We start from the raw sequence: 20,043 nt of genomic DNA, 5'->3' as shown, positions 1-20,043 counted from the left end.
ACTTACCTTAGTGGTTACCGGCGGTATGGTCTCTGCTTCCGCCTCTGAGGTCAGGGGGGTAGGGCAGTTGGAGGACGCCATCCCCGCATCTTGAACATGGCCCGGCTTGGGCCCTGCCATAAAAAAAGGCTTCTGTGGCTGTTGCTCAGAACCACGTGCACCATATCCGGCGAACCGTCTGGTATGGAGAGGAGGGTAGGGGTACTGGCGCCGGAAAAATGTCGCTCACGTGACTCTGAAGTAAAATGTCGCTATCTATTAGATGAATTTAGAAAGCAGCAGAGGCGTCGCGAGGATCCATGGACAGCGGGATCAAGGTAAATACAAAGGAAATTTATGGATATCAAGGCAACAATAATAACCTGGAAGCATTCGAGTTCTTTAGAGACCGTTGATGCATCAGAGGTGCAGGCAAGGTTATAACTGAATACATGACACCAGTATTGAGAAAGTAAAGCGACGCTCTAGTTGTGCGTTTGAATTCTGTTACAAGTCTCCAATACTAAAATGGTTGCACCGTGCAACTTGCACGTCTGGTGCAGAAATAATCACATGAAATGCAGGGACTAATCAGACATTGCTAAAGAGAGAGCTTGACATCGTCGGGGATATTGGAGAAGGAAGGGAGGAAGGAAATAAGGAAGCGAGGGGGGAAGGGAGGAATGAGAGAGGCAATGAGGGAGGGAAACATAGATACATAGAAAATAGGTGCAGGAGGAGGCCATTCGGCCCATTCATTATGATCATGGCTGATGGTCCCCAATCAATAACCCGTGTCTGCCTTCTCCCCATATCCCTTGATTCCAATAGCGCCCCAGAGCTCTACCTAACTCTCTCCTAAATCCATCCAGTGATTTGGCCTCTACTGCCCTCTGTGGCAGGGAATTCCACATATTCACAACTCTCTGGGTGAAACAGTTTTTCCTGTCCTTTATTCTTAGACAGTGGTCCCTGGTTCTGGACTCGCCCAACATTGGGAAAATATTTCCTGCTTCTAGCTTGTCCAGTCCCTTTATAATTTTATATGTTTCTATAAGAGACCCCCTCATCCTTCTAAACTCCAGTGAATACAAGCCTTGTCTTTTCAATCTTTGCTCATATGACAGTCTCCCCACTCCCCCCATCCCAGGGATCTATCTTGTGAACCTGTGATGCACTGCCTCAATCACAAGGATGTCCTTCCTCAAATTAGGAAACCAAAACTGTACACAATACTCCGGGGGGGGGGGGGGGGGGGGGGGGGGCAGTTACCACCACCAACAACAGCCATTTATTCTCCAGTGCAGCCATTTAAAAACGGTTACCACCATCGACAACAGCCAATAGACACTTCTTGCAAGCATTTTAGAACCAATGGACACTTTTTTGCAAGCTTTAGAACCAATAGACACTTTCTGCAAGCATTTTAGAACCAATAGAGACACTTTTTGCAAGCATTTTAGAACCAATAGTGACACTTTTTGCAAGCATTTTAGAACCAATATACACTGTTTAAAGCATCTTAGAACCAATAGACACTTTTAAAGCAGTTATCACCACCAACAACTGCCATTTTTTGTAGTGCAGCCTTTCAAAGCAGTTACCACCACCAAAAACAGATATTTTTTTGCAGTGCAGCCATTTAAAAGCGGTTGCCACCCCCAATAACAGCAATTTTTCCCCAGTGCAGCCATTTAAAAGCAGTCACCACCCCCCAACAACAGCCATTTTTTTTGCAGTGCAGCCTTTCAAAACAGTTACCACCACATCAACAGCCAATAGACACTTTTTGCAAGCATTTTTGAACCAATAGCCACCTTTTGCAAGTTTTAGAACCAATAGGGACACTTTCTGCAAGCATTTTAGAACCGAAAGACAATTTCTGCAAGCATTTTAGAACCCCGAGACACTTTATGGTACCATTTTAGAACCAAGAGAGACACTTTTTGCAAACATTTTAGAACCAATAGACACTTTTTGCAAGCATTTTAGAACCAATAGACTTTTTGTAAAAAAACATAGAAACATAGACATTAGGTGCAGGAGAAGGCCATTCGGCCCTTCGAGCCTGCACCGCCATTCAATATGATCATGGCTGATCATCCAACTCAGTATCCCGTACCTGCCTTCTCTCCATACCCTCTGATCCCCTTAGCCACAAGGGCCACATCTAACTCCCTCTTAAATATAGCCAATGAACTGACCTCAACTACCCTCTGTGGCAGAGAGTTCCAGAGATTCACCACTCTCTGTGTGAAAAAAGTTCTTCTCATCTCGGTTTTAAAGGATTCCCCCCTTATCCTTAAGCTGTGACCCCTTGTCCTGGACTTCCCCAACATCGGGAACAATCTTCCTGCATCTAGCCTGTCCAACCCCTTAAGAATTTTATAAGTTTCTATAAGATCCCCTCTCAATCTCCTAAATTCTAGAGAGTATAAACCAAGTCTATCCAGTCTTTCTTCATACGTCAGTCCTGACATCCCAGGAATCAGTCTGGTGAACCTTCTCTGCACTCCCTCTATGGCAATAATGTCCTTCCTCAGATTTGGAGACCAAAACTGTACACAATACTCCAGGTATGGTCTCACCAAGACCCTGTACAACTGCAGTAGAACCTCCCTGCTCCTATACTCAAATCCTTTTGCTATGAAAGCCAACATACCATTCTGAGCGAGGTTGCCAAAAAAGACGGCCATAGGTGGCGGCGTTCTCTTGGAAATCACAGCACAGTGGGTCAAAAGCGGTCAAGAAAAGGCTGCATTGCAAAAAAAAAATGGCTGTTGTTGGTGGAGGTAACTGCTTTGAAAGGCTGCATTGCAGAAACAAATGGCTTGTGGTGGTGGTGGTAATTGCTTTTAAATGGCTGCACTGGAAAATACCGGCAATTTACCGGCAACAGCGCCACCGTCAGGTCAGCTGCCGTCACGGCAGCCTGACTACCGGCCACAGCGCCATCTTCCAGCCGGATGTCGTCACTGCAGCCTGACTACCGGCCACAGTGCCATCTTCTGGTTGGATGCCGTCATGACCAAGGGTATGGCAGGCCCTCAGACAATGTTACCCACTTAAGGTGAACCCCAAGGAACAAAGGGGAAATACACAAGGAAAGGCAAATAATGTAGCTTATCTGGAAAACCAGCCGAAAAGGTGGAGAGTTAAAAATGAACAAGAAAAAGAAGGCAACCAGTTAATGAACATTATATTATGAACTACAGTTGTGGTGGAAGTCATTCTTCTTAAAGTCAAGCAGAATTGAAGGAGGTGGTGGAATTGTCATTTATTTCCAATCCCCGATTCAGCAAACAGTTGGTCTATGCAGTCGATGTCAATGAACAAAGGACCTGGTTGAAAAGACTGAAATAAGTGATGAACTGACACAAGTGAGTCCTATGACGGAACCAAGTGGGGCCAGAGAATTACATGCCAATAATACATGTCTTGGGGAACTTTTCCTCGAAAAGTCCTTTCAGGAGTGAAATTAATCTGTATCTAAGCCCTAACAGGACTGAGGTCCCCAAGAGAGAGAAAGGGATTTAAAGGAGGATGTCAAGAAAGGCTAGGATGAGGCTTTGACCTCGACTTCGGGAGAGCAATGGAGAGCAGGGAAGGGACAAGACTTTGCCTTCCATCACAGTGAGGAGGAGACTCACTGTGATGGATGTTTGTGTAAATTGTGTTGGTGTGTGTCTTGGTTCTTTTCTTGTATGGCTGCAGAAACCAAATTTCGTTTGAACCTCATGTGAGGTTCGAATGACAAATAAAAGGTATTGTATTGTATTGTAGGGTTTTTTTTTAATTAGATGATAAAGGCAGAGTTGGAAGGTATACCCTTAGAAAGTATTTGATGATGTGGACAATTTGTTGGTTTGGTCCACAAGTGAAGAGAGAGAGAGAGAGAGAGAGAGGGAAATACTTCAGAATATAAGACAGCGGATGATGACCTTGGGAAAGGCAGGATATAGTTCAGACTAGATTGGAAAATATGTTGAAATTGTATGGTGAAACGGAAAAAGTACATGTCAAAGAAGTTAAATTAAAATGCAGACGAAGCAGCCAGAACAGCATCTGGAAGATATGTCTAGGGTAAGTCTGAATCGATTTAGGTATGAGCACTGTAGTGTCGTTTATGATGAATAAGGTAATTAAGAGGTTTGGTAGACCTACAGAAATCAGCTTTGACAACGGATTGTTTTCATTTGGTGAAAAGAATAAATGGAACATTGAAGGTTAATATAAATAAGATTTGTGTAATGCTCTGCCATTGGCACTGAAGAAATGTTGCATGCAAACTAACCAGCAGGTGGCACAATGGAGAAGTCCCTACAAGGGACCGAGTTTGGAACAGTTAAAGATAGAATTAAAAAAGTATATGAAACAGTTAATTATGATATACAAGTCTATTTATGAACAGGTAAAGTAAAAACTGTCAGAGATGGACCAGGAGGAAGGACCCTTTAAACCTGAAGACAAGGTGTATGTATGAGTTTTCTAAATCACCGACCGATGTTCGTTTAGAAGGTTGATATAACAAGTACCATTTCAATAATTACATGAGGGCTGTCCCGCAGGTACGAATAGATAATAGCCCTGAGGTAAGTGAACAGGAGGACAAAGAGGAGTAGAGTTTTAACAAGAACGTTGTTTGACATCTGTGGTGGGAAATAATGGAAAGGATACTAAAGACAATATTATACGAATTTGGATAAATAGGGTAGGATTAGGAAGAATTAGCATGGATTTGTGATTGTGATATTTAACTAATCTTGATTTTTTTCCTTAAAAAAGAGGTTATTAGGGAAATTGATGGTTAAAGTGGTGAACTTCAGTAAGGCCTTTGACAAGGTTCAATAAGGAAATAAGGTTGGTTAAGAAGAGGTTAGTAAGGAATAGCAAGATGGATTAAAAAGTGGCTGTATGGGAGATGTCAGAGAGTAATGATGGATGGATGTTTGTCAGATTGTAGGTCAGTGACTAGAGGGGTACCTCAGAGATGTGTGTTGGGTCCACTGTTGTTTGTCATGTGAATCAATAATATGGATGTTGATGTGGTAAGATAGATTAAGAAATATGTAGATGATACTAAGATAGGTGGTGTTGTGAATAATGAAGTAGATTTTAAAAATGTACAGAGAGATTTAGGTCATTTGGAAGAGTGGGTTGAAACATGACAGATGGGTTTAATGTTGATAAGTGTGAGGTGATACATCTTGGCAGGACAAATTCAAATTAGACGTACATGGTAAATGATTGTGAATTGAGGAATGAAGTTGAACAGAGGGATCTAGGAATAACTGTGCATAGTTCCCTGAAGGTGGAATCTCATGTAGATAGGATGGTAAAAAAAGATTTTGGTGTGTTGGCCTTTATAAATCAGAGCATTGTGTATAGAAGTTGGGTTGTAATGTTAAATTGTACAAGGTATTGGTGAGGTATGGTGTATAATTTTGGTAAGCATAATTATAGGAAAAAGGTTAACAAAATAGAGAGTACAGAGGAGATCAATTAGAATGTTGACTGGGTTTCAGCAACTAAGATAATTAGCAATTAAGAGAAAGGTTGAACAAGTTAGGTCTTTTCATTTCTGCTTGTTGACACTAATGGTATAGTGATATTGCCTGGGTTTCAGCACCTAAGTTACAGAGAAAGGTTGAACAAGTTAGGTATTTATTATTTGGGAAAGATAGAAGGAATACCCACCATGGGGGGTAGTGATGTTTTCTTAAGGAACTATTTACTGGCAGTATCTCATTCTATTACAGAATTTAAAATTAAAGGATTGCTGGCCCAGAGCCCACCACTGGACTTCCCGATTCACTCAGTCAAGGCTGGAGACTGGGTATTAATAAAACGTGGAAAGAAGAAAAGCTGCAACCTAAGTGAACTGGACCCTACCTGGTGTTACTAATCACCGAGACAGCAGTACGAACAAAAGAAAAAGGGTGGACACACGCAAGTCGATTTAAGGGTCCTGTGGAGGCCCCACCAGACAATATCAGCCCGTGGACTGTGCATGAAGGGAAGGAACCATTGACTTTGTGCCTATTCGGATGTTGTATCATTCCCTGCGCACGGGGGCTGGCTCAGCTTGAGACAGCCCTGACAAAGAACAGCACCGTCATGATGGCCTTCAGAACACAGTATGACCAGCGAGAGGAGGTTAGGGAGGCGAAGAATCTGCTGCTAGCACTAGAAAAGGAGGATATAGTATAAATCAAAAGTTGCGTAGCAAAAAGAAAAATGGTGGATTGTGAGAAAAGGGTTAATAGAGATGGTTGATTTATACTAGAACTCTGAAATATAACTTAGAAAGAAATAAGATGTCAGCAGAAGCCAGACTGCTAGTAGAATAGAAAGTAACGATATAAAGAACAGAGAGAAATTCTAGATAAAAAGTAGCAATAGAAAGACTTCAGCAGGAGTTTTAAGAGAAATTAGAACAAAGGGAGAAGGACACGAGGTCACGCTCAACTACGCATGCCTAATGAGATTACATGAATATGAACTCACGCCCACTATGACAAGATGCCTAATTTAAATGCACATGCGATGCATGTAATAGGAGGTAACCTTGACGTCAGGACACGTTCCGAGACGTTCTCGTGGGAATGTAAACCTTAGTGTTCTGATTGGAAGAAGCCCAAAGGGGAGGGATGAGGGTGTGACAACAGTAAAATGAAATGTATAAAGATAGAAAGCATCTCCATCCTCAGTGTGTCTCTAGAGGGCGATAGAGGAGAGACACCCTTTTCTGCGCAGGAATGTAATAAATCAGATAAACTTGTTTCTCTGACTTTGTCTCTGAGCATTTGTGAATTTGAATCTCACACATGTGATGCATAAATTGTACATGTAATGTATATAACATAGACACATTCTTCAAGAGAGAAAAATCTTGCACTGAACAAGTGACTTTAATGTAAATTGGTGCAAAAATAGTGAAAAAAAACTGCACATGTATTCTGCATACATTGGACATAAATTCCACAAATTCTACAAGACCGAGAGTAGAAAGAGACTGCAAAAGCACCCGACCTTGGTGTAAATCTGCAGTTAGTGAACGATGCCTTGATAGTGCAGGAGGTTGGCCAATGAGCCAGTGGTTCAGGGTCTTGATGGTTGCAGGATGGTCCGTTCCTGAACCTGGTGGTGTGGGACTTCAGGCTTCTGTACCTCCTGCCCGATGGTGGCAGCGAGAAGAGGGCACGGCATGGATGGTGGGGATCCTCCCCCTGACCTATAACCCCAACCCATGTCCATCGCCCACGTGACCCCAACCTCTGCCCAGCTCCAACCCTGACCTCTTGCCCAGGTGACTAATCGTGGATTCTGCCCTCTCACCGCTCGTGACGCTTTACCACCCATGACCTTCTGAACTCTCACTCATGATCTTTGTCTCGGTGACCTGCCAAAAACCTCGGACCCTTAGTGCCTATCACCGTCTGTAACCTTCGACATCGTCACGAGGTTAATTCCCGGGATGGCGGGACTGTCGTATGTTGAAGGAATGGAGCGACTGGGCTTTTATGCTCTGGAGTTTAGAAGGAGTTGAGAGGGGATCTTATTGAAACATATAAGATTAATAAGGGATTGGAAACTCTGGAGACAGGAAACATGTTCCCGATGTTGGTGGAGTCCAGAACCAGGGGCCACAGTTGAAGAATAAGGGGCAGGTCATTTAGAACAGAGATGAGGAGAAACTTTTTTACCCAGAGTTGTCAATCTGTGGAATTCTCTGCCTCAGAAGGCAGTGGAGGCCGATTCTCTGGATGCTTTCAAGAGAGAGTTAGATAGCTTAAATATAGCAAAGTCAGGGGATATGGGGAGAAGGCAGGAACTGATTGTGGATGATCAGCCATGATCACAGTGAATGGAGGTGCTGGCTTGAAGGGCCAAATGGCCTACACCTGAACCTATTGTCCTTGTATGATTCCAAACCCAATGACCTCTGCCCTTGTCTATCCCTGCTTTAGCACCCCCCCCCCCCCCCGTCAGTCTGGTGCTGGCTGTTCCGGCTCCTCCTCACTCTCCAAACCCTCAATCTACCTCCCCTCCCTACCCCCTCACTCTACATCCCCTCACTGCCCAACACCACCTTCTACCTCCTTGCTTACTCACCCCATAACCCCTCACTCCACAAGCCCTCTACCTCCTCACTCCCCCTCCCTCACCCACCCTTCCCTCAGGACGGCTGGCTCCTATCCCCCAACCCCCTGCCCGACTGGGAGAGCAGCTGGGAGATGAAGGGGGGCCCGCAGAGAGACAGGCGGCACAGGAGGGAGAGGGGCAGGTCAGGATCCGGGGGTGGAGGGCGGAGAGGGTCATCTGTGGGGGAGGGGGTGGGGGGGGGGGGAGGAGGGAAGCGGCACAGAGGGGTGAGGGGAGGCAGGTGAGGGAGAGAAAAAAAATATCAGCACCCAAATAGTCACATTTGGAATGTTTCTAATAAAACAAGAAATGTGGTAAAATGTGTTTCTGGTGTCTGCTGTGAGTCAAAAGCAAGTGTATGCAAGGTAGTGATGCAAGGGAGAGGGAGCGGGACAAGAGGAGAGTGAGAGGGTAAGAGGGGAGGAGAGAGAGAAGAGACGGGGAGAGGAGAGACATAGGAGAGGATGGGAGAGTGGAGAGCAAGGACAGCGTGTGGGAGAGGGAGGAGCGAGAAGGAGAGGGGAGCGAGGGGCGGGAAAGAGAGGGGGGGTGGGAAGGTGAGGGGGAGGGGAGCGAGGGAGGGGGAGGGGAGCGAGGGGAGAGGTAGTGGGGGGGGGGAGGGGGGGAGAGGGGACCGTAGGGGGAGAGTGGGGTGAAGGGGAGAGGGGGGAGTGAGGGGGAATCGGAGTGAGGAGGTGGTAGGCAGAGGGAGGAGTAGGGAGAGGGGGGGTGAGGGGAGAGGGGAGTGACGCCAGAATAGGGAGGGGAGGGGTGTGGGGGGGCCACGCCAGTGAGGAGCCGGTACCTACCAGGGCCAGGTGCGGCACCACCTCCACCTCCAGGAAAGCCCGCAGAACGTCAGTCAGGAGTGGCTCCTCCACGTCGACAGCGAAGGGGAAACATAGGAGCTGGCAGACACGCAGAACCAGCCACCACCCACAGTCCTGGGGCAGCTCCCCCATGGCCCCGAGCCTGTCAGAAACACAGGATAACGGCCCTGGAACACAGCTCACACCCGACACTTCACGGCACGATGCAGGGGGAGGGAGCAGCACTGTGTATGAGGGATGGTGGGGGGAACTGCACTGTGTGTGTGTGGTGTGGCAGCTGTGTGTGTGACGGGTCAATGCGGGGGAGATGCACTCTGTGATTGAGGGGGGACCTTATAGAAACTTGAGGGGGGATCTTATAGAAACTTACAAAATTCTTAAGGGGTTGGACAGGCTAGGTGCAGGAAGATTATTCCCGATGTTGGGGAAGTCCGGAACAAGAGGTCACAGTTTAAGGATAAGAGGGAAGTCTTTTAGGATCGAGATGAGAAAAACATTTTTCACACAAAGGGTGGTGAATCTGTGGAATTCTCTGCCACAGGAGGTAGTTGAGGGCAGTTCATTGGCTATATTTAAGAGGGAGTTGTGGCCCTTGTGGCTAAAGGGATCATGGGGTATGGAGAGAAGGCAGGTACAGGATATTGAGTTGGATGATCAGACATGATCATATTGAATGGCGGTGCAGGCTCGAAGGGCCGAATGACCTACTCCTGCACCTATTTCCTATGCTTCGATGTGTGTGACGGGTCGATGCAGGGGAGATGCACTGTGTGTGTGACGGCACAACGCGGGGGGAGATGCACTGTGTGTGTGTGTGGGACGGCACGGTGATGCGGAACCACTGACCTCTGGTCCAGGTGATGCAGGAACTGCTCCGTCAGCAGGTGACCGAGGGTTGTCAGGACGACGCTGGTGGGACTGGACATCAGAGCGATGCACTGGGACGGGGCCGCCGTGAAAACATGTGTAGCGATGGTGAGGAAGGCCAGGAGCCCTGTCCCACAGAGAGAGGGGTCAGAACGGCAGTGCTGTGGGGGAGAGCCAGGGGTGGGGAGGGAGAAGGGTGGTCCGTGGGGCAATGATGCGGGCGGAGGGGGAGAGGAAGAGAGATGGTCAGTGGGGCAATGTGGTGGAGGAGCAATGGGAAGGAAAGGATGTGTTGGGAATCACAGGAAGGGGAGAGGAGGGGGTTGGAGCAAGGTAGAAAGTATGAGGGGGAGAAGGATGGAGAGGGTTGCAGCGTGTGAGAGGGATGGAAGTGCTAATTGGGTACTGGACAAAATGGAGGATTTCTGCTTCTGTAAAACATGCTTGTCATCTTTTGCAAAAGCTACAAGACCATGAGGACCATGGTTCCAGAAAGTCTGTGGCCTGGGAAGGGGTTGAATAGAGTTTGATGTCCAGATGCCCTTCAATTGTTAATATATGTGAGATTTTGCAGAAAGAGCCAGGTCCTGTTACAATTACATGCTTGGGATTGGTTGGGGAAATGATGGATTACAATAATGTTGCAGTCTTCCCATCGCTAATTATGATTGGTCCAGGAGAGGGGCCTCACCCCAAGATGTTTACTTTATGTGGGATAATGTGTCTTTACTTAACAGAAGTGTTTCCCCCGAAGTGCTTTGTATTGAAACTATGTTATGTGATATTATATGATTTGGGAACTGTCATTCAATGTATTCTGCAGCCCTTATCGATAATTAGCTTGTAAGGGTTGCCCCCCACTATGTATTTGCACGCCAAGGGTCTGTAAAGGTATTAAAGAGTGGGGGGCACATTGGTGTCTGCTGATCTTCTGGGGTATGTGTTCTATTTGCACGAGGCTGTTGGGCTCGAGTAAGTAGAGACAAGGATCAGATCCGCGGTGTTGGATTAGGTATTGTCCTGGTATTGTGTAATAAAGACAGTTGGATTTCCAGTGCTCGTATTCGGTGTTTGACTGAACCAGACTAAGGGGGGTAAGTTTAGGACCGGAATTACCGAAGTAGCAAGTGGGAGGGGGAAGGACGGAGGGAGGAAGAAGGATGGGCAGTAAGAGTGGACTCAGCAGAGGGGGAGAGCAAGGAGGGGGGGTGTCAGAATCATAGAGTAATACAGGCCCTTCCGCACAACTTGCCCACACTGGCCAACATGTCCCAGCTACACTCGTCCCAACTGCCCGCGTTTGGTCCATATCACCTCCAAACCTGTCCTATCCATGACCCTGTCTAAATATTTATTAAACGTTGGGATAGTCCCAGCCTCAACTACCTCCTCTGGCAGCTTGGTCCATACACCCACCACCCTTTGTGTGAAAAAGTTACCCGTCAGATTCTTATTAAATCTTTTCCCCTTCACTTGAAACCTATTACCTCTGGTCCTCGATTCCCCTACTTAGGGTAAGAGACTATGCGTCTACCCGATCTATTCCTCTCATGATATTATACACCTCAATAAAATCTCCCCTCATCCTCCTGGGCTCCATGGAATAGAGTCCCAGCCTACTCAATCTTTCTCTATAGCTCACACCCTCTAGTCCTGGCAACATCCTCGTAAATCTTCTCTGTACACATTCCAGCTTGACAACATCATTCCTATAACATGGTGCCCAGAACTGAACACAATATTCTAAATGCGGTCTCTATACAACTGCAACATGACCTCCCAACTTGTATACTCAATACCCTGACTGATGAAGGCCAATAAGCCAAAAGCCATTTGACCACCTTATCTACCTGTGACTCGACCTTGAAGGAACCATGCACCTGTACTCCCTGATCCCTCTGCTCGATAACAACCTCCAGAGCCCTGTGTAGATCCTGCCCATGCTAGACTTCCTAAAATGCAACACCTCACATTTCTTTGTATTAAGTTCCATCAACCGTTCCTCAGCCCGCCTGGCCAATCGATCCAGATCCTGCTGCAATTTTTCACAAATAAACCACCCACTTTTGTATCATCAGCAAACTTGCTAATCTTGCCCTGTATGAACTCATCAAAACCATTGATGTAGATGACAAACAGTATTGATTTAGATGACAAGCAGTAAGTTTGAGGCACACCACTAGTCACAGGCATCCAGTCCGAGGAGCAACCTTCCACCATCACCCTCTATATCTTTCTGTGAGCCAATTTTCTATCCCTTCCGCTATCTCTCCTGGGATCCAATGCGATCTAACCGACCTGAGCAGCCGACCATGTTGATGAATGTTTGGCTAAAGTCCATATATACATACAGATCTGCCCTCACAACCTTTTTGGTCACGTCTTCAAAAAACTAATTTGTGAGACACGACCTTCCATGTACAAAACCATGCTGACTTATCCCTAATCAGCCCTTGCCCATCCAAATGCCCGTATAACCTATCCCTAAGAGTACGGGGGAGGAGAGAGGGATGGAAGGACCGGGAGACTCACTGAAGGGGGGGGGAGAGGGGGGAGGGAGGGAGGGGGGGGGGGGGGGGTAGCGGAGACGGAGGGGGAGGGGGGGGGGGGGGGGGAATGCGGGGGAGGAGAGATGGAGGGGGGGAGAGAGGGGAGGTGGAGAGGATGGAGAGGGGAGGATGTGCGGGGGGGGGGAGACGGAGGGGCAGAGGGAGGAGGGAGGGAGTGAGAGGGCAGACGGAGGGACAGAGGAGAAAAGGGAGGGAGTGGGAGGGGAGGGGGAGAGGGAGCGGGAGATTAACCAAAGTGGAAGAGGGGGGGACGGAGGGAGTGCATGGGGAGGGGAGACGGAGGGGGAGAGGGGGAAGGAGGGAGTGTGGGGAGGGGTGACGGAAGTGGAGACTCACCAGACGGGGAGAGGGAGATCCAGTCGGGGGTGGGGGTGGCTCTGCCGGCTCGGGGGGTTTCCCCCTCCATGATGGGACGGTCCAGGGGGAGATGCAGAGCGAAAGCGACTCGCTGCCAGAGAGAGGGCCAGAGCTCAGAGTGCAGGAGATCGGCAGCGGCTCCCTGTGTGGGAGAGGGAGAGAGAGAGTGAGAGAGAGCAGGGGAGAGAGAGAGAGAAAGAGAGAACAGGGGAGAAAGAAAGCAGGGGAGAGAGCAAGTGAGAGAGAGCAGGGGAGAGAGAGCAAGAGAGAGAGAGCAGGAGTGAGAGAGCAGCAGGATCCCAATTTGAGTTCAAAATGGAGTGTGCCAGAAAGGGGATGAGAGAGAAACAATAGGAGTTCATAAGATGAACCCAGAGAGAGAGCAACCAACATCTATAAACAGGGGAGAGAGAGAATAGGGGAGAGAGAGACATTAGGGGACGAGAGAGAACACCATGTTTGAGGGAGGGAGAACAGGGGAGTTCTGGAGACAGAGAGCAGGAGGGGTGTAATGTATTCATACATATTCACGTTTATGTTAATGAGTTGGTCTTCAATATAAGCAGGGAATGGTACCATATGCACTAAAGCAACAAGTGGAGGAAGAACTTGACAAGTTAGAGCGTAACGGATATGGGTGCTGCAATGGCGGCAGCCCTGTCAGCAGCGTGTTAGTTTCTAACTTTTTTTTTTTTTTTTTTTTTTTTAGTATATTTTAAAGTATGTTTTTAATCTTTCTTTGTGTGTTTTGTGTGGGGGAAACCGTTTTGGCCGCCTCCTCCATGGAGAGGCGACCTTTTCCAGGTCGCCTCCTCCGTGGCCTAACAGCAAGGATCGGCGCGGCCTTTTACGGAGACGCGCCCGGGGCTTCAGCGGCGGGCGCACCGTGGACTCTCGGCTTGGAGCGGGCAACCCCTCGCTGGGGGTCGCTGGAGGGGAGCGCTCCGTTTCGCTGGCCCGGGGCAGCCGGCAGCCTGAAGCTGCGCGCGGTCTGCACAGTTCCAGCTGGCGCAGAGTCTACAACCCGGGATCCCTCATGGGGGACCCGGGGGAAGAAGAAGCCATCACTGCCGGCCCGCAGCCAACTTCTACCGCGGGCGCGGTGGCGAATTACCATCACCCCTGGAGGGGAGCTTCGACCGCCGGCCCTGCGGTCTGCGGTGCTTCTAGCTGCGGCGCGGCAGGAACTTTAAACTTTAAATCTCAACCGCCGGCCTCTGGCCTACACCAACTTAAAGCCGCGGTCTCCGGTGGGGAAGAGCCGATCCTGGATTTACCTGGACTTACCTGGACTTGTACCTTGTCCTTTTACCATCTGGACGCCCGCAGCAATGGCTGCGGAGGGTTGAGGTCCCGACCACGGGGGGAAATGGAGGAGGACTGGCCAAGTTCTGTGCCTTCCATCATAGTGATGAATGCTGTGGTGGATGTTTATGTTAAATTTTTGTTGTGCTTTTGTGTGTGTTCTTTATCATTGTACCGCTGCTGACATTCATTTCACTTGCACTTTATGTGCAATGTGACAAATAAACCGTATTGTATTGTATTGTACTCGTGAAGACAGACCAGAGTAACTGGGCAACGCCAACTGTGGCTGTATCTAAGGTCTACAAAACTGTTCGACTATGTGGTGACTACAAAGTCACAATCAACCAAGCCATTGACGATGAACAATATCCGTTACCAACCTCGCAAGATCTGTACGCAGAACTTAGCGGAGCAAGAGTCTTCACTAAACTGGATTTTTCTCACGCTTTCGCCCAACTCAATGTCGACAAGGAAAGTCAGCAGTACTTGACTATCAACATTCATAAGGGCTTGTATTCATATACAAAGCTGCCCTATGGTGTGAAATCCTCCCTGAAAATCTTCCAGTCTGTCATGGACAAAATGTCACAAGGCATTCCGCATCGTGTGTGCAACCAAGATGACCTACTGATATTCACAGAGGGCATGGTAAAACATCTAGAAATCCTCGAGCAAGTTCTCACACGACTGGACTGCCATAATGTCAAGAGTCAAGAGTGTTTTATTGTCATATGTCCCGGATGGGACAATTAAATTCTTACTTGCTGCAGCACAACAGAATATGTAAAAATTGTATATAACGGGGGAAGAGAAAAAAAGCTCAATAAACAAATATAGTGCAGTAATAGTATAGTCTTTTGCAGTTCGGAGCTCAGAGCTTATTTGTCATTGTGTTTAATAGCCTGATGGATGTAGGAAAGAAGCTGTTCCTGAACCTGGACATTGCAGTTTTCAGGCTCCTGTACCTTCTTCCCGATAGCAATGGTGACATGAGTGTGTGGCCAGGATGGTATGGGTCTTTGATGATTTTGGCTGCCTTTTTGAGGCGGCGACTACGTAGATCCCTTCGATGGTGGGGAGGTCAAAGCTGGTAATGGACTAGGCAATGGTCACAACTTTTTGTAGTCTTTTCCTCTCCTGGACGTTCAAGTTGCCGATCCAGGCCACGATGCAACCAGTCAGAATATTCTCTCCTTGTCGACGTTTAGGAGAATCCTCTTTGACATGCCGAATCTCTGTAATCTTGTCAGGAAGGAGATTCAAATGTCAAACTGTGACAAAGTAAATGTGCATTTGCGCAGTCAAGAGGTGGTTTACCTTGGACTCAAAGTAGACGCCAACAAACTTCGCCCTGTGAAGATGAAAGTTGAAGCAATAGTGAATGCTCCAACAATGTGTCAGAACTACGATCATTCCTTGGAATGGTGCAGTTCTATGCACGATTCCTTCCAGATTAGCAACTGTGCTAAAGCCACTACATCATCTGCCACAAAAAGATGTGAAATGGACGTGGGGAAAGGAACAGCAACGTGCATATGACATCTGCAAAGAAAACTTGACAAGTGACAAACTCCTTGTTCACTGCGACACGACATGCGAGATGAAACTTGCTTGTGATGCTTCAAGTTACGGTGTAGGTGCAGTGATCTCCCACGTAATGAATGATGGACAAGAAAAGTCCATTGCTTTTGCATCCCGCACCCTATCACCAAGTGAGCACAATTATGCACAGATAGAACAGGAAGCACTCAGCATCGTGTTCGGAATCAAGAAATTCCATCAATTTCTTCTCGGCAGACCATTCACCCGAGTGACTGATCACAATCCACTACTAGGGATACTTGTCAGCTATACCTTCCATGGCGGCATCAAGGATGCAGCGCTGGGCAAATTTGCTGTTCCAGTATGACTACAAAGTGGAGTACAGGAGCTCCAAGTGCAACGCAGTTGCAGATGCGTTGTCCCGGTAGCACCTTGAGAACTCTGAAGTGGGAAGTGAGAACTCAATCTATACACTGCAAGTTGTAGATGATGACTTTCCAGTGACTGCAACAGAAATTGCAGCAGAAACAGAGAAAGATACTGTGCTGAAGAGAGTCTATGAACAGACATTGAACAGTTGGGCTGAAATCGATAGTGGATTGAACTCAGTTCTGAACTCAGAGCTGAAGCATTTCCATAATCAATGCCATGAATTATCGTGTGAGCAGGGATGCATTAACTGGAGTTGCAGAGTCGTTGTACCAGGGTCTTTGAGAAACAAAATTATGAATGAACTTCATGCCGAACATCCTGGCAGAGTAAGCATGAAGTCAAATGCCAGAAGGTTTGTGTATTTGGCCTGGTATTGACAGTGACATCGAGTCACTGGTGAGCAAATGGAGCGTCTGCCAAAATTGCCGGAGTAAACCACCAAAATCACCACTGCAACCCTGGTCATGGCCAAGTAGACCTTTTCAGAGAGTTCGTGTCGATTTTTGTGAAAAAGGTAATGATCACTTTCTGATACTAATAGATAGTCATTTTAAATGGATTGAGGTCAAGCACTACTACTGAGTGTACCATAGATGAGTTGAGATCAATTTTTGCATGCCATGGTTTACCGGAAGAACTTGTTTCTGATAACAGGCCACAGTTTCGTTCAGAACGGTTCAAAGAGTTCATGCAGCGGAATGGTGTAAAATACACACTTGTTCCCCCATACCATCCAGCCTCCAACGGGGCGGCGGAAAGGTCTGTTAGAGTTGTCAAAGACGCTCTCAAGAAACAGGTTTTGCAGGGTAGTTCAAAGCTCAGCATGAAACATCGTTTTGCTAGTTTCTTGCTGAGGTACAGAACCACACAACGGGTCACTCATCTGCAGAACTGTTGATGACGAGAAGGCTAAGAATACACATAAGTCTGGTTCAACCCAATTTGGCCTTGAGAGTTGAGCAAACACAGTTAAGTCAAAAATGACATTTAGACTCCCACAAAAAGGAGAGGTACTTCAAGCCAGATGAGCAGGTTTGTGTTCTCAGTCCTCCCAACAAGCCCAGTCGAGACGAATGGGATGTTGAGAAAATAATGGAAGTGTGTGGTACAAAAAGATACTTAGTTGAAGTTGGCAATAAGATCAAAAGAGTTCATGTTGATCAAATGATTCCAGCCAAAGATGAACCAAAAACGGAGCATGAAGTCCTAATCCCTGACTTTATAACTGAAAGTGAGTTGGAAGAGACCACTGTGATTGAAACACAAAGTCCAGTTACTACAGACAAAGAAACAGATTCCTCTGGTCAAAGTCAGGGTACTAAAACAGAGCCAAACAAGCCAACAGTTGAGTCAACACCTAAACCTGTTATTGTTAGACGATCAGGCAGGATCCGTAAACCAGTAGTCAGGTTAGGTTTGTAAGTTAAATAACTCACTGCAGAGAGGGAGGGATAGAGAGGGAAGAGATGGAGGGGAGGGGAGAGGAGGAGAGCAGAGATAAGAGAGGAGCAGAGAGAGGAGAGTAGGAGGAGAGAGGAGGTGGGGGAGAGAGAGGGTGGAGAGAGAAAGTGGATAATGGAGGAGTGCGGGGGAGGAGAGGGAGAGGAGAGTGAGGAGCGAGAGCGGAGAGGGAGGGGATTGAGGGAGGAGAGTGAGGGAGGAGAGGGAGTGAGGAGAGGGAGTGAGGAGAGGGAGTGAGGAGAGGGAGTGAGGAGAGGGAGTGAGGAGGAGGGAGTGAGGAGAGGAGGAGAGGGGAGGAGAGGGGAGGAGAGAAAGGGGAGATAAATGAAGGGAAGGAGATAGAGAGGGAGAGGGAGAGAGGGGGAGGGGGGGAGAGGAGGGAGGAGGGAGAGAGGGGAGGAAGGAGGAGAGAGGGAGTGGGAGGAGAGAGGAGAGAGGAGAGAGAGAGAGAGAGGGGAGAGAAGGGAAGAAAGAGAGGGGTGGGAGGGAGGAGGGAGGAGAGAGAGATAGAGAGAGGAGAGGAGAGAGAGAGATAAAGGCAGAGGGATGAGAGAGGGTGGAGAGAGGGAAGAGAGGAGATGGAAGAGTGGCAAGTGAGGAAGGAGAGAGGGGGAGGGGGTGGGAGGGAGGGGAGAGAGATGAGGGGAGGGTGAGGGACGAAGGGGAGGGGAGGGAGGGAGGGGGAGCGGAGGGAGGAGATGGAGGAGAGAGGGGAGTAAGGGAGAGATGGAGAGTGAGAGGGAGGAGGGAGGAGATAGAGAGAGGGACGAGAGAGGGAGGAGAGAGAGGGAGAGAAGAGAGAAAGGAGAGAGAGAGGGAGGAGCGAGATAGGGAGGAGCAAGAGAGGGAGGAGCAAGAGAGGGAGGAGGGTGATAGGGAGGAGGGTGATAGGGAGGAGGGTGATAGGGAGGAGAGAGGGAAGCGAGGGAGAGAGAGGGGGAAGAGATGGGAGTGAGGGAGGGGAGTAGGAGGGGAGAGGGGATTGTGGGAGGGAGAGCGAGAGAGGGGGAGAGGGAGGGGAAGATGGAGGGAGGGAATGGAGGGAGGAAGAGGAGGGAAGAGAAAGAAAGGAGTGGGGAAAGGGGGGAGGAGAGAAGGGGGAGGGGGTGGAAGAGAGTGGGTGGAGGAGAGAGAGAGAGAGGGAGAGCGAGATGTAGATGAGATGGGATGTGAGGGAGTGCCAGGCCTCCAGTGGATTTATACCTGAGACACAAACTGCAAGAGGAGGGTGAGTAATGCATCGAACCTGCCCAGGTGTCCCGGTGGGGTGATGGGAAGCTGCAAGACAGATACACAAACACAGTCACATCATAAGACCGACCACGAGACAGATGAGCAGAATCAGGCCATTCGGCCCATCGAGTCTGCTCCGCCATTCGATCGTGACTGATCTATTGTTCCCTCTCAATCCAATTCTCCTGCTTTGTTCCCGTAACCCTCGACACCCTTGCTGATCAAGAACCTGTCAATCTCCGCTTTAAAAATACCCAATGACTTGACCTCCACCGCTTTGTGTGGTAATGAATTCCACAGATTCACCGCTCTCTGGTTAAAGAGATGCTTCCTCATTTCCAATGTAAAGGTATGTTCAGTTATTCTGATGCTGTGGCCTCTGGTCATGGATTCTTCCACTACTGGAAACATCCAACCTATCTCCATCTTTCATTATTTGGGACAGGACATTGATGGACACTGTCTGAAGAAGGGTCTCGAGAAACGTGACCTATCCGTGTTCTCCAGAGATGCTGCCCGACCCGCTCAGTTACTCCAGCACTTTGTGTGTTTTTTTGTTGTAAAAACCAACACCTGCAGTTCCATGTCTCCACATGTCCTCTAGGTCAGAGAACAGGCCTGAAGTCCAGGGGCAACTGAAGGGGGCAGGGATTCACTCTTCACCCCGGGCACGCTTCCTTGGAGCTGAAGGATGCCGGGGCAAGGCCCACCTGAAGTTGGTGACCCACGACTTGTCAGGGCTGCTCCCCCAGAGAACATGTGCACTGGTGACACCATGTGAAGGGGAAGATGTAACTGGAGGGGTGAGTCCCCAGCCTGTACCCCTCATATAGCAACCCAGACCATCACACAAACCAACCTCCTTCCATCTGCTACTTCACGGTGCCTCAGCAAAGCCACCAGCAGAATCAAGGACATGTCTCAATCTGGTCACTCCCTCTTGTCCCCTCCCCATCAGGTAAGAGTTACAGAAATGTGACAAACAACACACCTCCAGATTCAGGGATTTTTCCCCCAGCTTTTTATCAGGCAACTGAACCATCCTATCACTAGCTAGAGAGCGGTCCTGACCTCCAATCCACCTCATTGGAGACACTTTGAACTATGTTTAATCATAATTTATTGAACTTTATCTTGCACTAAACTTTATCCCCTTTATTCTGTATCTCTACACTGTGGACGGCTTGATTGTAATGTGTAGGAAAGAACTGCAGATGCTGGTTTAAATCGAAGATAGACAAAAAATGCTGGAGTAACTCAGAGGGTCAGGCAGCATCTCAGGAGAGAAGAGATGGGTGACGTTTTGGGTCGAGACCCTT

The 20,043-nt window shown here is 48.1% G+C and overlaps 1 protein-coding gene across 1 annotated transcript in view; it reads right to left on the bottom strand.

The window, feature by feature from the left end:
- Positions 1 to 8,106: 8,106 nt before the first annotated feature.
- LOC129707626 (serine/threonine-protein kinase 36-like) overlaps positions 8,107 to 20,043 on the bottom strand; it is a 30,064-nt gene continuing 18,127 nt past the window's right edge. Inside the window, exons 10-14 of the mRNA XM_055652757.1 lie at positions 18,695 to 18,769; positions 12,728 to 12,890; positions 9,801 to 9,948; positions 8,934 to 9,096; positions 8,107 to 8,301 (exon numbers count right to left, since the gene is read on the bottom strand). Of these exons, the coding sequence (XP_055508732.1) occupies positions 8,122 to 8,301; positions 8,934 to 9,096; positions 9,801 to 9,948; positions 12,728 to 12,890; positions 18,695 to 18,769 (729 nt within the window). The 3' untranslated portion in view covers positions 8,107 to 8,121. The remainder of the gene's footprint in view (positions 8,302 to 8,933; positions 9,097 to 9,800; positions 9,949 to 12,727; positions 12,891 to 18,694; positions 18,770 to 20,043) is intronic.

The sequence above is a fragment of the Leucoraja erinacea genome, chromosome 22, assembly GCF_028641065.1.
Source record: "Leucoraja erinacea ecotype New England chromosome 22, Leri_hhj_1, whole genome shotgun sequence".
Classification (NCBI taxonomy): Eukaryota; Metazoa; Chordata; class Chondrichthyes; order Rajiformes; family Rajidae; genus Leucoraja; species Leucoraja erinaceus.
The sequence above is the reverse complement of the archived record's forward strand: the minus strand, read 5'-3'. Positions and strand labels throughout refer to the sequence as shown.